The 17,500-nt window shown below is 34.9% G+C and overlaps 1 protein-coding gene and 1 long non-coding RNA gene across 5 annotated transcripts in view; one reads left to right on the forward strand and one right to left on the reverse strand.

The window, feature by feature from the left end:
• The window catches only part of LOC136834404 (carbonic anhydrase-related protein 10-like), a 228,452-nt gene extending 226,735 nt beyond the window's left edge, over window positions 1-1,717 (reverse strand). For all 4 annotated transcript variants that reach the window (XR_010851785.1, XR_010851784.1, XM_067096967.1 and 1 more), the window contains exon 1: window positions 1,299-1,717. Coding sequence is in view for 2 of the 4 variants with exons in the window: in XM_067096967.1 (XP_066953068.1) it covers window positions 1,299-1,365 (67 nt within the window). In the remaining 2 variants the exon portion in view is untranslated. The remainder of the gene's footprint in view (window positions 1-1,298) is intronic.
• Window positions 1-17,500, forward strand: part of LOC136834405 (uncharacterized) — a 533,585-nt gene that overhangs the window by 476,637 nt on the left and 39,448 nt on the right. The window lies entirely within an intron of this gene.

The raw sequence follows: 17,500 nt of genomic DNA on the forward strand, positions 1-17,500 counted from the left end.
TTCTTCAACATAACCTCTTCTTACTCTTACACAGAATATCATTAAGAGGTATCATTTATAATAGTGTGTGTGTGTGTGTGTATAATATATATAGTCTTGAAGATTTTGTGATGCTAATAGTGGTAAAAGTGAACAGGAGAAAATGATAGCGCAAGTATATATTGTCAGATATTTAATTTTGTTTACACATTTCGCTCTTAAAAAAAAAAAAAACCATGCAAAGTAAGTTATAACATGGTTGAATGAAAATATTCTGGTTGAGAAGAATATGTTCAGAAAAATATTCTTCTCAACAACAGGAAAGAATAGCAAAAGAATTCAATTTATTTATCGAGGAAAATTTTTGTTTCTAATTCTTTCCACGCTCTTTGGTAAACCGAAAAATAGTCTTCCGATAAATGTAATTTTTGGAGAGCGTAAGTTTAACATTTTACATGTTTCATTATTATTACACTTAAGGAACAGTCATTAATTTCAGATCCCTCACTAAGGAAATGATGTCGTTCAAGACATTGGTAGTGGTATTAGAAAAAATAATGCCAGACGTAATTGTATAGTTTACATTGGTTAAATTTAAAGAGTGAAATTTCCTAGGACAGAAAACTTAGAAAATTATTTCACAATATTTTTGAAACTGGACTACTTCCGCTCCGACTGAGAATTTGCTTATAAATACAACAAAGGGCAAACAATCTTCGTCAATAAATGCGGAATGTTTTGGTTCGCATGCAGATCTGTGTTGTTCGCTCACCGCTTGGTCGAATGATTACTCCAAATTTTGGAAAGAATTCTGAACTATTTATTGCGAATATTCTCTTCACTTTCAATAAATTACTCCTTGAAGAAAAAACAATGTTTGAGTCCGTTGTCTTCTTATTTTGGCGATATATGGAATTTTAGACTTAGAAGATTTATTTGTGGTTTCAGTTAATATGCTATCAACGTAATATTATGTATATATAATCTTACATTCATTTCCAGTGCATGGTAAACAATAACTATATTCTAGCGAAAGAGGTACGTGTAGTATCTGATTAGGTCGCTTGTAACGGTAACTTGAAAATTGCAATATGCGCACTCCAAAATACATAAAAAAATTTTTTTTCTTGTGAAATGCGTAGATGCCTGCGGTAGAATGTTACATTAATCTTTATTCAGTCCGGTTATTACTTCTTTGTAAGAGATGCTTTTTTTTCTTTGATAGATTGTTTTTTATTCTAGGCTAAAGTTGAATCGGTAAATAATAGTGATATAATATGTCGCAAATGACATAATTTGAACAAACCAGAAAACCTTACCTTTGGACAAAATAAGAATGACGAGCAGGGAGGCCAGTATCTTAATTCCTAAGCTCATTCCATTCATAGCGACAAAGTATTTTATCGTTCGCCACGAAAACTGTTCCAAAGAAAATCGTATCTAGTCAAAGAAGTTCATAACTTCACTTTAGTTTCCGATGCCATTGAAGTTTCGTCAGGTAAAAACATCAGAGTAATCCATGTTGTCAGTTGGTTAAGTTAAAGCGACGGCGGTGCTTTGATGGTTGTCAACAAAAGTCCAATCACCACGTGTAAGGCGCCCGCGAGAAACTCTGTAACCTTCCTGCTAGCGGTCAGAAGGTGACTGATAATACCTTGACACTCACACCGGCTTATCTTTGCCCCAGCTCCACCCATCTCAGGTAAAAGGTGCCAGGCACTCATTTTTCGATCCTCCCCGGGCCGATTTCTTATTCACGACTTTCGAAAGTGCTTTTTTCGCGATAACGTTATAATTATTATTTTTTAAATCTCTTTCTGTAAACTATATGAAATAGGAAAACGGTATAAAATGCACACAGATGTCTATTTTGAGAATCTTGACATGAAATTGCGCGGGTTAACTGCGCATCGAAGCAGGTGAACTCCGGCTGTGAAGGGGTCGGTCGAGGTGGCACCGTGGGGAGAGGAGAGAGGAGATTGCCAGATGTCTCCGGAGTGGCGATTCATACTTGATGTATCGGATGACCTCGGACTGGATGTTCCACTTACCTTTTCCATTGATGACCTCCGACTTGTCAAACAATTAACAAGTCGGCCAAGTACATTAGATACAGAGTAATCGTCTTATTGTGTGAGTGATCTTCTTCCCCTTCCGTTCGAAAAATCTAAAAGAATTTCCAGAAGACTACAGAATTGTGGTGCCGTTACGCAAAAGCTTTTCGACGAAGGGAAACCTGTACGAATCGCAGTTTGAGAAGTTTTGATATTTGTCTGGGTTATTTCGAAAGGTCACCAAGAATTCTGTTATAGTTTTGTTCTCGCTGCGTTGGTGAAAACCTCTTATGGTTTCTTCCAATTTTTGCCTTCTGACTTGCAATACACATACACACACGCACACACACACACACACACACACACACATATATATATATATATATATATATACACATATACATACACATATAAAACAAGTCAGTGGGTTTTTTACGTTCATGTATTAAATGTTGATGTTGTGCCAAAATTCTATATCCCCTTTGTAAAAAATTTCCCCAGCACCAGCACCTTCCGCTACACACACACACACACATATTGATACGTATATATGTGTATATATATATATATATATATATATACTTATATGTGTGTATACATATACTTACATGTGTATATATACTTATATGTGTATATATATGTATATATATGTATATGTGTATGTTTATATATATATACACATGTATATATATTTATATATATTATATGTGTGTGCGTGCGTGTATGTATGTGTATATATAAATATTTATGTAAAAATGTGTACATGAATTCCGGATTTCCGTGGTCGAACAGTCAAGGAATGCATACAGATTGATTCTGTGTAACCATGTAGACATGAACAGACATCACTTCTGTGATTTCAGGTCTTCAGTTCTCAACTTTGAGAGTTCTTGAAAGAGTTGAAACGCAGTTTCTCCCTTTTTTAGTCTTTGGCAATCTTATAATCTTTCTCAACAAAACCCTTTCACTCCTTTTATGACGTTTAGAGCAAAAGGATTTACCCCTGCAAGCGTATTTTTCTCTTCATTTTTTCGTGTCCTTTCTCGCAGTTTTTATTTATTTTCCACTTTTATTCTTTTTTCTATTTTTTTGTGACTTCCCGTATCCCTCCGTCCTCATGCAAGTCAATTTGGTTGTTGTTGAGCTTCGCAATTCTCTTGTATATTTTCTGTGCGATGCCTTTTCCTTCCCCAGGTCCCTATCCACTGGCTTTCAATTTCTACCAATTACTTTTCTTGTTACATAGTTATATCCAGAAGGCTCTGTATCCTTCCCTTCAATTGGTTTAAGGTGTTTTTGTTTGTGTCATTAACGGAGAGCAGGAGACATGTCTCCATTCTTCCTTACGTATTCCTCGAGTAGACCCCTCGATTCGAATAGCATTTACCGGTTGTTGTTTTACAAGTTGGTGAAGTATTTGCCTCGGCGGATTCTCTCTTTTTCCTCTCTCTATATTTCTTCTTCATATTTTTCTTCGTTTCTTCATATCACTCCCTTTATCCCGACATACTTCCTCATATCTCGCAAAGGTTTTTCATGTTTCCACAAGTAATTTTTTATCTTTTTATCATTTTATTTACGAGCATTCTTTCTTCCGTCCGTATTTGGTTATATGTACCCGTGATTATCATGCATATCCGTCGTAGAGGAAGAATGCTTAACTACTTTTGTATAATTAAATTTCAGGAGCAAAATGCTGCTACTTTTACGAAGTTACGTTAAGAACAGCACGCATCTACTTGTACAGTTACTTTTTGAGAAGAACCCAAATACTTCTACATCATTACTTTAGTAAATTACCCAGATTCTTTTACAAATCTACTTTTAAAGAGGAACTCAAATACTTGTACACTGCTACATTGAGGTAAACTCAAATTCTTTTAGAAAGTTAAGTTCAAAAGCATCACCCAAATGCTTCTACAAAGTTGCATTTTAAAAGCAGCACGCGATTACCTTTGCAAAATACGTTTCAAGAGCCACACTGATAACAGAAAAAGAGGTTCTTCTTTCAGACTGGCTCTCTGGCTCGGCAACAAATTATGAAAATTATAGTTTTGAAAGAACGATGCAGAAGCTCGCACGGATAATAAAATACATTGGATTCTTTCTTTAGGGAAATTCCGTGATGCCTTTTTCCTGGAAGCCACAATAGAATTACAGACGACCCACTTCAGTGGGGGTAAGGGAATGGCAAGGAGTAATGAGGGTGGAAGGGGAAGGGGGGGGAGGTGGGGATATGAGACTTCCACTGACTTCATATGACAATATTATGATTCCTTTTGTATGTCTGAACGTTGGAATGGCGAAGATACGGCATGAATCTTTGTATGTGCGTGTGTGGATGCGTCGAGTTAGGAGGGTAGATGTGTAGACCCCTCAATTATTTCTCTTTACGTGTTATTTACATTAAAATAGATTTGATCATATTTTGATTGTGCTTATGGTGTGTGTGTCACTGTACTTTACATTTAAGAACGTATTTTCATTAGAAATTTCACATAATGATGATGATGATGATGAGGAGGAGAAGGAGGAGGAGGAGGAGGAGGAGGAGGAGGGGGAGGACGACGACGACGACGACGACGACGACGACGACGACGACCCTCTCTTAAACAATTCCTGTTAAATAGGATGGTTGCATCATGAGTTCATTTTACAGTACATTGAGTCTTCTCAGTTTCCTTATAAATCTTTTCTCCACTTACCGGAAACCTGCGGTTGACTCTACGGGTGCATTTCCCTGCATTTCACTACCTTCTCTTGTATGGAGAATTAAAACCTCTGTAAATACGCTGCTATTATATTTCCCTGTACCACCAAAGTGCGAACAGTGGTTAGCTGTTGTCCAGTGTTAGCGTAGAAGACTAAAGAATTATAATAGTCCAGTGGAAATCCATTAAACCTTGTTTTGTCTGATAACAGATGTTTTATTGTTGATTATAGTGCTAGGGTCTCCTGGACATATTTAAGCCGGGTGACATTCTGACACCCTTGGGCAAAATTTTTATAGCCAAAATTCAAAATGGCTGACACCGCCATAAGGAAAATCTTAAATTTAGATATCTAAGCTTCTAATTGTCATAGAAGCCTGATTTTTGTGGCTAAATATATGTTTTTGAGGTAGTAGAAGACATCTAGATACTCAAATTAGACATATTTTATCTCTTTATATACATCTGAGAACATTGATACATTTTGAGGCCCTTAAATCACAGTATAATATGTCATTGGGAAATTTAACTTCAATTTTCTGGTAAAGAGGAACATTTTGTTTGTAAAATGAGGTCATTAATTAAAACTACAAAATAAAAAAATAAAAATAGAAAAAAATACAGACAGCAAAACTGCAGCATTATACATTGATAATTAACATCAGGTAACAATAGTGTGCGACAGCAACATCAAATATATTTAGTTTATGTGTAATGCATTATGAAGTATTTTATTATAGGCACCAAGTCCTGTTCTATCAAGCACATAAGATGCAGTATTTATGCTGAACAATTTCAGTACTTTGAGCAGAAACATAATAATCAATCTATGAAATTTAATAAGGTATAATCTGAAAGTTGTAACAAAGTTGTTGAACCCGCACATATGCACGCAATTATATTATACACTCATAGCAAATTGCATTAACAAAAATCAATTCATCTATGCCAAATCATATTTCTAAATCCTCTAAACTTTAGGCACAAAAGCAAACAAGCAATCAATTGTCATCTTCTGGTTCACTTAGTTCATTATCTTCCTGGCTTACTGAAGTCATTCTGACTGTCTGAGGGTTTCTGCAGTCACCAGATAGATAGCAGTCACAAAATTCTGAGCAAGAGACTTGGGCTGTTCTACAGCTACAGCGGGCTGTGGAACAAGAATCACATCCGCATTTGATCATTTTTAGGACATAATTAGGTGCAACAGACACATTTGATGGCAGAGGGATCGGCTCCAGTATATTGGCTGTAGGACTGTTCATCCAGCCATACTTTAGGGACTGAGTGCAGGTGGATCTGGTTGTAGTGCGCTTCTCCATATGGCAGCTTGAAAATGAGCTCTAAATACATGTTGCTTGAAAGCTTCACTGTAGGGGTAGAACTCTCAATTCAGGAGCAGAGTTTAGCCTATGGTTGGCCATCTTACCTAACCAGACCTGGTAACGCAGAGCTGTCATATCAGTTTCATTCTGGTGGCCATAGCATGATGCAATGAAGGCAACAGACTGGAGTATAACAGAGGCCTCATTCTCTGTTGTAATGCCAATTGTGTTAAGGTGTTTCTTTCCAGATTTGAGAACATTGAACACAGTTCCTTTCCCTATGCCCCACAATGCTGACACAGTATCACAGCCAGACAATACATGTGCTGGCAAGATATCTTCAATGATGTCCTCATGCTCCTTAACAGTTGCTTTGATATCAGCACATTTTCTTCCTAAACTTGTCCCCATCATGACTAGATTGCATGTAAGCTGTCTCTGCTTGTAAAAATGCAGTAGTAACACAAAAACATCTGTGTCATCAGCCACCACCCGAATATTGCTGTGCCCTGTTTCAGCCAGATGGACTACCTGCTGTGCAATGATTACATCAGCCTCTTCATGCGTCGCTGTGAGTGCGTTCGCAGCTCTTCATTGCATGTCTATCAGGGGCAAATAAACTGCTTTTGTCTTGGCTTTGATTGACTGACCTTGCTCCCTGGCACGCCTAGTGTTGTAGCCTCCATACTCTGGTGTTTTCTCAACACTGACGATATCTGTGAGGAACTGAAGATCTTCTTCTCTTGCTCTCCTAACAGAGATCACTTGGCTGGTGAGCACTGCAAGTGGCAATGGAGACTGGTTTGCAGCCCATGTTGGCATAGCAGGTTTCTTTGGTCCTTCGTACTCATGGATTGAGACTTCATCAATTGTACTCTCAGACATTTCTGCCTTTTTTCAGGCGCCTGATCTTGTGCTCCTCTTGTGAAGTGGTCTGACTATCTGGTTGTGGTTGTGTGACAAGGAGAGCCAAGGCATGGGTTGATTTAATCCCATTTGGAGAGGATATATTAGCATCAAAATTGTCAGCCACTACCTGAATCAATCCAGTATTTTCACATGCAATCCCAAGTTTTTCTATGTCCTTTGAAGCTGCATGAGCGGCTGAACTCTTAAACTGAAGTACCTCATCGTAGGAACATGTGATTCCTAGATTATGCAGGAGTTCAATATTCATTTTCTCACGAATGACCACACCTGAGAGCAATTTGTAGTAAAGTTGGCTTATTGGTGATTGCACATGTAACCATGTTTCCTGCCATTGCAGCTTGAAGGTTTCCATCGAGCTTTGAAGATAATCTTGACAACAATCTCAGCATAGTTGGGCTGCTGCTGGAAAGTGCATCTTCTAAAGTTATTCTAGTATCATATCTTTCCTGGTCACGCTTTATTTCCTTGGTTTCTAATGATCACTTTGGCTAATCTTTTCTATGGCTTGGTCAATTACATCTTCACTGTTGCCAACTAATTTCTTATGTATTGACACTTTACTTTGAAAACAAGGATGCTTGCCACACCAATGCCTGAGAGAACAAGGAGATCTGGTTCCAGTTCATTGGATAAGTTCTCAATCAGAAGCCTGCGTGACATCTGTGTACCACCATAGAGTAATACAATTCCTCAAGTTCGATGGCATTCCATATTTTAGTCTTGTCAATGATCATACTGTCTATGACCTCCGCAAAAGCTCTATCCACATCACAATTAGCTTCAATCTGCGCATTGTCCAAGTGACGTAGAGATTTGAAAGTCTGCAGGCAGTCTCGGTGATATTTGGCATCTGCTGCATGCAAATCGCTAACTGTAGCCTGGATACGGAGCCTCACTTGGTCTCCCATTGATCATTCCATTGATCACATGTGTCAAGAATAACTTCCTTGAATGTCCTTTGTAATTTTCCTCGGTCTGCAGTTCTACAGTAACTATATGGACGCCATCGTTCTGGATGTTTTGGATCCCGCTCTTCACATGTTTTACCGCAAATGAAACAATGCTTTTGGAAAATGAAAACATTATCTTCTGATCGACGACTCCGCTTTTTCGGTGGGGGTTTGGACGCTGAACATTTTGAAATTTGCCTCTGGATGAGTGTCTTAGATGTGTAGGTTGACACACAATTCTTGTGACACCAGTACCTAGTGTCTGAATCTTCAGACAGCTGAGCATGCAAGCTGTCACCTCTACTAATACTAGCTGTTCGTAACCGTGCTGCCGAAGTAAAACTACCTTTCCCACTGCCACTACAGTTAACATATTCTTTCAAATAGCAATCCTGGTCAGCCATTTTGTTCATCTGAAATAAGACAGACAAGGAACTTAATGTATGCCACCACCATCAAACTATCAACAATTATTATGTAATTTGTAACTACTATGAAAAAACATGCAAACAGTTCGATTAAGACCTAAATAATTTTCATTCTATCATCAAAATATGCAATGACTTAATGAATCATAATCATGACCTGTCTCTGGTGTCTCATAATTCTCCTAAAACAGACATTTAGCTACAAAAATCACGTTTCCAGGTCACAGAAGTTTAGATATCAAAATTTAAGATTTTCCTTATGGCGGTGTCGGCCATTTGACTTGGCTATGTACTTTGCCTAAGTGGGTTTCAGAATGTCACCCAGCTTAAATATGTCCAGGGAGCATCTCTAGTACTATAATCAACAATAAAACATCTGTTATCAAGCAAAACACGCTTCTTCAAAATCTTCTCAGTTTCTTCCACTAGATTCATAATGAAAATTGAGAAGACTCAATATGAAATTAACTCAAATAATGCAGCAATTCCATTTAATAATAATAATAATAATAATAATAATAATAAATAATAATAATAATAATAATAATAATAATAATAATAATAACGTTAAAGAGACAAATTTTTTCACATTCACTATCCATAACTGCGTAATCGTATTTTGGTAATTTTTTACTTAGCCATGTTACATTATGTATATTTCCGACAATAGCATTTTAGTTTTAGCTAATTTCTTGATTTCTGTTAATTGTATTGGCCTTTGCTACGGTTTTATTTTTGTTAATGGATTACAGACATCTTAGTGTGTGAATTATTTCCGTATTTAACTCTTTTTCAGTCGTTAAATATAGATTATGCTCTTAACTAGTGGTGGTTTTGCTATTTTTCTTCAGCCGTTATGGCTGAACTAACCTACCGATAATCACCGTCTTGTATATGGTAATTCCTGTTATCTTGTCTGATTTGTGTATATTGTTCATCATTGCGGTTATTAGAATTTTATTTACAAGGGTTATATATATGTATATATATGTGTATATATGTATACATATATAACATATATGAATGCATATATGTGTAAATGTATACATGTATATGTATATATGTATATATGTATATATGTAAATATATGTATATATATATATATATATATATATATATATATATATATATATATATATATATATATATGTCGGGATGAACAAGTGATTATATATATATATATATATATATATATATATATATATATATATATATATATATATATATATATATATATATATATATATATAATGTGTGTGTGTGGTTTTTGTGTAAAAGTGTACATAATAACATTAATATTTAAAGATTTTCCCCAACAAAGGGTGCTCAAGTGAAAAAAATGTCTAAGCATGAACCCATTGTTTGGCAAACGTCCGCCACTTTAGCTGCTTTTAACACCTACATGGATCAGTCTACAGCTGCATTTAACACCTACATAAAAGGATCAGTATGTAGCTGCTTTTAACACCTCCATAGAAGGATCATTCTATAGCTGCGTTTAACACCTACATAGAAGGATCAGTCCTTAGCTGCTTTTAACAACTACATAGAAGTATCGTTCTATAGCTGCTTTTAACACCTACATAGAAGGATTAGTCTATAGCTGCTTTAACACATACATAGAAGGATCAGTCTATAGCTGCTTTTAACACCTACATAGAAGGATCAGTCTATAGCTGCTTTTAACACCTACACAGAGGGATCAGTCTATAGCTGCTTTCAACACCTACATAAAAGGATCAGTCTTAGCTACTTTTAACACCTACTGTACGAAGAAGGATCAGTCTTAGTTACTTTTAAAATGTACATAAAAGGATCACGATTAGACTGTTGAATCTTTTACTCACCTAACATTTACACTCACATTGCATCATGTTCTTTTATCTTTGACTCGCGCTGTAGCTTATCCGATGTTATGTTTCTTTCGTTTCAATTCTCCTTCAGCTCCATCTGTCAAAACTATTGGTAGCCTTTCTTTTCATCCTCCTTCCAAAACTTCAAAAATTTACAAATCTTTTCGCAATCTGTCATCCTCTGTTCTCTCCACATAATCAGAACAAATGAAAACTCTCATACCAGTCATAACCCTGTGCAGACTTTCTTACCACTACTGCGTATCTCCACACTTATTCTTTCACTACTTTAATGCCACCTGTATTTATCTTAAATGTTTCAAGTATTTCTTTTGACTTCCCTGGACGCCACATCACTTCCAAATATTTTTGCGTACAACCTGGCGCCTTCTCTGCTTCACCTATACGGAGTAAATGTTTCCATTTTCCACCACACATTACCATTCATATTTCCGTCTTCTTCCTGACATCTGCTCAGTTTTCTCCTTTGGTAAGCTCTTTCATTATTTTCAGCAGTAACTGTGCACTCTCCGTAATTTGTGTTGCATCTTTAGCAAACAACAGTTATTCCACTCTCCACTCACGACTCATTTTCTTTGTCTACATTTTTGCATTACACGAAATGTCCATTCTTCATAAACTCTTGTAATGCTCCATCCATAAGGATAAACATGTCCTGTCTACATAATCTAACTCACCTCTCGTGTCCACAGTAGCTTCTAACGTTCTGAAATTATCTTTTCAACACTACATGTATCGTCTCTAATGATTATACTATAAGCTTTTTTAGGTTTACTATGCCACGTACAATTTTTCCTATTACCTCTGAAACTTTTTACTTAACTGTTTCATAACAAACAGTGTTTAAACGTAAATTTCCTTGCCTATTCAATCAAATTTTACATGGACGTAACCTCTCATTAAACTATCAGTGATCAAATTGTTGCAAATTGATGGATTATGATAACTTTTGCCTGCGTCAAACAATGTTGCATCATAATTTTTTTGTGCTTACATTTCCTATTTCTAAATAATTCCTATTTGCCCAAGTTGTCTGAGCATCCACAGAGCAATTTGCATTCTTTTATATTCTCACCAGACCCCATTGATAAACAGTGAACTCTTATATCAACGGTTTCCGTTATACATTTTTTAGTTTGAATTCCAAGTCTAGACTCTACCCACCTTTTATAACAGTCTTATTCTGAGATCCAAACTCTGCCTTCTCAGCTTAAGGCGCTTTTATACTTACAGCCAGAAGTAATTATAATTTTATCTGATCTAAGAGTTTATGAACATTAACAATGAGTTAATTTTGGTTCTTCCTGCATCGAATGTGAAGGGATGAAAATGATTAAAGATTTTTATCTGGAATGGAATTTTTAAGGAACTTAAAATATAATTAAAAATAAGGTCTATTTAAAACGAATTGAGAGAGAGAGAGAGAGAGAGAGAGAGAGAGAGAGAGAGAGAGAGAGAGAGAGAGAGAGAGAGAGAGAGCATGGGGTTTGTTCGGATGTAGGATAGGTAAAGTGAAGCCCTTTTCATGGTGTAGAAACTGCATTTCCTAATTTTAAGTTCGGTTTGCCCTTCAAGGAACTTGGGTCTCTGGAGATGGGTATGTGTTATATTCCATCTCCAATAGGTAGTTGAATGTAGTTTAATGCACATTTTTTCTTGGCGAATTATTCAGCTCCTAATTAGTTCCATCTGTTGTTAAAAGATTGAATAGCAAGTCAGTAATCATCTATATGTGTAATTCATTCTCCAGCAGGTACCTTTCGTCTACATTTGAGTGATTCCATCTAGAGTCTGTAAACCAGACTAGTAATTGAATTCTTCAATCGTCATTGATTGAATTCCTTTAAGAGTAGAGTGATTCGGTGTTTTAGAGAGCTTCCATCATCTGTTAAGAGTGCTGTAATTGTTTCACAGATTTAAGGATTGTTCTTTCGAACTGAATGTTGACGTAATTAGTAATTAAGGAGGATTTTGATTTACCTGTAATGAAATTATAAGTTAGTTTTTCAGGCTGATGAGTACCAGCGACAGAAATGGAATTAAAAGAAAAGCTAGGTGGATTCAATCAGCTCTGCTTTGTTATTTACCCGAGTTACTTTAACAGTAATTTTATTTCCAACTCGAAACTAGTTTAACCGTTCTTTTCAAGTACATATTTTACTTTTTCATAAAAATCATATTATTTCGTATGAACCAGTGGAAAATTCATTCAGACCTGATTTTTAATCGGACGGGAAAACATTATTATTATTATTATTATTATTATTATTTATTATTATTATTATTATTATTATTATTATTATTATTATTATTATTAACGTGCTTACATTTTCTTTGATCTCATACATCTTCAAAACTCTCGTCGTATAATTTCAAGTGATTACTTTATGTTTTCCTAGGTTTATTGCCACATACAAATATTTTCCTTAACTCTGAATCTTTCCTCATAACTGTTTCATATCAAACACTTTTTTAAACGTAAATTTTCTTGCCTGTACAGTCAGTTTCACATGGTCGTAACCTCTCAATAAGTTACTTACTAATGATCAAATTGTCGCAGTTTGATGGATTATGGTAACTTTTGCCGCGTCAGTCATTGATTTATCATAATTTTTCTTCGTGCATATATTTTATTGTTCTCAAATGTTCATGTTTGCCCAAGTTGTCTTAGCGTGCATTGAGCACTTGTATATTCTTACATTATTTCACCAGACCTCAGTGATAAACATTAACTCTGGTATGAACAGTTTCCTTTATGCATTTTTACGTTTGAATTCCCAGTCTAGACTCTACCCACCTGTCTTAACAGTCTTATTCTGAGGTCCAAGTTTTGCCTTCTTACTCTATGAAGTTATTATAATTCTGTCTGATCTAAGAGCTTATGAACATTATCAATGAATTAATTTTCCTTCTCTGTGCATGGAGTATGAAAGGATGAAAATAATTAAAGATTTTTATTTTTAATGGAATTTTTAAGGAACCTAAAATAGAATTAAAGATAATGGCTATATAAAAATAATAATAATAATAATAATAAGAGAGAGAGAGAGAGAGAGAGAGAGAGAGAGAGAGAGAGAGAGAGAGAGAGAGAGAGAGAGAGAGCATGGAGTTTATTCAGATTTAGGAAAGGCAAAATTAAGTCATTTTCATCTTTTAGAAATTGTATTTCCGAATTTTAGGTCCGGTTTGTCTTCCCTAGGAACTTGGGCCTCTGGAGATTGGCGTGTGTTATTATAACAGGCGGTGGTTCGATTTTCTAGTTGACTGATTCAAATATAAATAGTTTATAGGATTCATTTTCTAAGGATAAAAACTCCTTCTATAGATAGTAAATTCCATCTTAACTTGGTATTTGAATGTAATTTAATGAACATTATCTCTTGATGAATTTTTCAGTTCCTAATAAGATAGTTCCATCTGTGGTGAAATTATTAAATAGCAAGTTAGTAATCATTTATATTCGTATGATTCATTCTCCAGCAAGTTCTTTCCATCATTTTTGAATGATTCCCTGCCGAGAGTTTGTAGACCCGACCAGTAATTGAATTCTTCAATCGTTATGAAGTAAATTCATTTTAGCGTAGAGTGATTCAGTGTTTTAGAGACCTTCCATCATCTGTTAAGGGTGTTGTAATTATTTGTCACAGATTTAAGGATTGTTCTTTCGAACTGGAAGTCGACGTACTTAGTAATTAAGGAGGATTTTGATTTACCTGTAATGGAATTAGAAGTTAGTTTTTCCGGCCAACAACAGAAATGGAGTTAAAATAAAAGCTAGGTGATTTAATTAGCGTTGCTTTGTTATTTATATCATTTAGTTAATGTTAAAGTAACTTTATTTCTACTTCGAAACTGGTTTCTCTTTCTTTACAATTAAATATTTAATTTTTTAATAGAAAAATATTCGTTCATATGAACCAGTGTAAAATTCATTCAGGCCTGATTTTTATGAAGCCAATTAAGATACGATGATCATGTGATGGCATCGGGCCAGTTTTGTCTGACGGTGACAACACATTATTATTATTATTATTACTATTATTATTGTTGTTGTAGCAAGAGGAATAGTAGTATTTATAAAACAAGAAATGGATATATCAGTTGATTAGTTATAAATGGTCTTGTAATGTGCTACTTCATCTTGATTATTTTTCCATTCGCGTAAGCCTTAGGGTTTGCTTTGAGTCATATGTGTTCCTTGAAATGTTCATTCCACTGTATTATATTTGCCTTGCACCCGAAAAAATTTTTTTTTCTACGGTTGTGTTAATAAAGATTCCCTTGCTCATCGCGTTAAGTAAGTGGAGTTAAATGTCGTATATACTGCCGGTAGTAACCGACTTGATGGAGATTAAAAACCTGAGAGGTCCAGTCTATATTGTACGTTTTCAAATCGAATCTATCCGGCATTTTTGGCGCAGGTTATCATGAATTCTTAAAGCCATTTGCAGAAGCCAGACGAACTTTCAGATAATTGATCTCTTATCTGGTAGGGATTAAGATACAATAATTGCATTCCAGTTCTCTGTTCATTCTTTGATGATGTGATTCTGATGGTAATTTACCACCAGAAATAAAATAGATTATTCAGTGGCACGAGGTCGTGTTAGCACAATTTTCATGGACTGGTTCGGAGGTATTGATGTAGAATGAGATGTCAAATACCTTGAAAACCAGAGCTGTAATTCTTGGCAGGTGAGACTCCAGTTTCTTAAATGAGAAATTTTCGATAATATTAAGTCATTGGACGATTGATGTTTGCCTTCCCCTTGCCAACCAAGAAACCAGTGTAATTTGCGTTGCTGGATACGATATTATTACTTCTGGGCTTGCCAGCACTGTAGAAAGTAACACGTTTTAAATGCATAATTAAACTTGCAGCTTGTATTTGATTTTGAGCTGTTTTTTTCATACGAAGATGAAAATGATCTTGGCTTTGAATGTATCTGGCACTTTGGTTTAATACTTTAGGTTTTTTTTTTTTTTTAAGTCCGAAAAAAAATCCTGTCGTCTCTGACACATGGTATGTGAGCCGAGTCGCTTCAACAGTAAAATGTCACGTTCAAAGTTTACAGAATCTATCTCGATGTAAGCCACTTGACTCATCACCTAGTGTTTTTGGCCTTGAATTCAATAAAATCGTATCTTCACTTAAAAATTCGTGTTTATTCGACCGGAAAACGAATGCTGCTTTTCTCTGTCATTGATATAAGTTTAGTTAACTGATCTGTAAAAAACATATCAACCAAAATTATATAAAATGCACATGTGTTCCTTTAAAAAAATGTTGGTTAGTTAACCTTTGCTGTTGAAAACTTGTCTTTCAGTAAAACCTAGACATTTTGTATGAGCAGCAATATAAATTAGCGACCTTCCTTGAATTTTCTGATAATTAGATATCTTAAGAAAAAAATTTCTGCCATGCAAATACGTCTTTTATTTGATTTCATCATGTTTGTTACCAATAATAATGGCAGGAACACTGATCTATGCATTCAATTTGCGCTCGTTTAATAGATTTTTCATTTATTAATGAGTTTCATTCGTATTAACTTTCAAGCATATCAAAGTTTAATACTTAGTTTAATTAACATGCGTTATTTGGTCACTATTATTTACATCGTGAATTGCAAATAAAATGCAGCTCTTTACCTCGAAATAGTTAGAAATTTTATTATTTACTCGTAAAGCTTTTTAGTTTTAAAGAATTTTCGCGCGTAGTCAACTGAAATGAAAATTTCTTGATCAGAGCATACTTTGTGTTTGTATCAATATACAATGGTTCGTACGTTTTTGATAAATGTTCATTCCGAGATTTAGTTGTAGTTTAAACTGTAAGTTTTGTACACCGGATTGTAGGCTTGATTTACATACATACATCTGTTCTACCCTGTGCCGATTGTGATGAATTTTAGAAAGTCATGATAAAAGAAATTATATAGAAAAAAAGAGATAACCAAAGAAAACTAGGTTTACCTTCTTTGTTGAACCCAGAATTGCCTTTCAAATGAATGAAAATCGCAGTTCTTTAGGTAAGGTGATGAAAGAAAGATCAAACGCTTTTGGCTCTAGAGGAAGGAGTATTCGCACAGCATCTGTGGCAGAGTGAAATCCTTCGTGAATGAGATTTGATTATGAAAATTGAGAAAACGGAAATAAAAGGTTATTCTCTGGATAGATGACTACTCATCTCTGTTAGGCAATTAGAATAAGGGAGATTTTCCAATTTTAAAGAGCGCTAAGGTAACACAGCTTGTTGATCGACACAGGATTTTTGCAGTTGAATGTTCGTTAAAGTAAATTTTTGGAGGAAAGACAGACAGACAGACAGAAAGGCAGACTAATGGTAAAGACGATGGTAAGGAAAAAACCCTAATCATCATCTGCGATCATTAGTAATGATTTTAGGAGTCTTATGGTAAAGATAGAAAATTGAATCTAATTACAAGGCCACTCCATGTCAAGATTATAAAGCAGGATTAGACGAAATTTTGAAAGACGATCCATCATGCTGGTTTTTTTTTTTTTCCTGGCCGTTCGGACAAAGGCCACAATGGGCCTCGAGACGGCCCTGGTTGTAAGCAGGTTGACGCACGAAACCAAGATTGTGATGAAGTAGGTTAATTTAAGACGACGGTGCATGATGTTTGGGTACGTTGCCTGATGCTTGATGATATCCTCCGGGCTAGAGATTTTGTTTCTTGTTAGTTTTTTTTTATATATATATATATATATATATATATATATATATATATATATATATATATATATATATATATATATATATATATATATATATATTATATATATAGTTATAGTAAGTTACAATTTAATGAAGTAACATCCAATTGCTCTACCTCAGAAATATATGTATATACTGTATATATGTTTAAAGGGGAATTATAGTTGATAAGAAGTTTAACTATAATTCCTCTTTCAAGAATACGCTAAGACGTCACCGAACATCGTGAGTTCTCCTGTTCGGTGGTTCGAGCCGATGAGACGGCGAACTTCTTATCAACTATGATTCCCCTTCGGTTTACATATATATACATATTATTTCCGAGTAGAGCGAATTGGATATTAAAACGACATTTGTAGCTTAATACTTGTATACAAATCACGGTGATGTCATAAAATTCATTCATATACGTGTATAGAGCATATAGTTATATATATATATATATATATATATATATATATATATATATATATATATATATATATATATATATATATATATATATAT

The sequence above is a fragment of the Macrobrachium rosenbergii genome, chromosome 53, assembly GCF_040412425.1.
Source record: "Macrobrachium rosenbergii isolate ZJJX-2024 chromosome 53, ASM4041242v1, whole genome shotgun sequence".
Lineage (NCBI taxonomy): Eukaryota > Metazoa > Arthropoda > Malacostraca > Decapoda > Palaemonidae > Macrobrachium > Macrobrachium rosenbergii.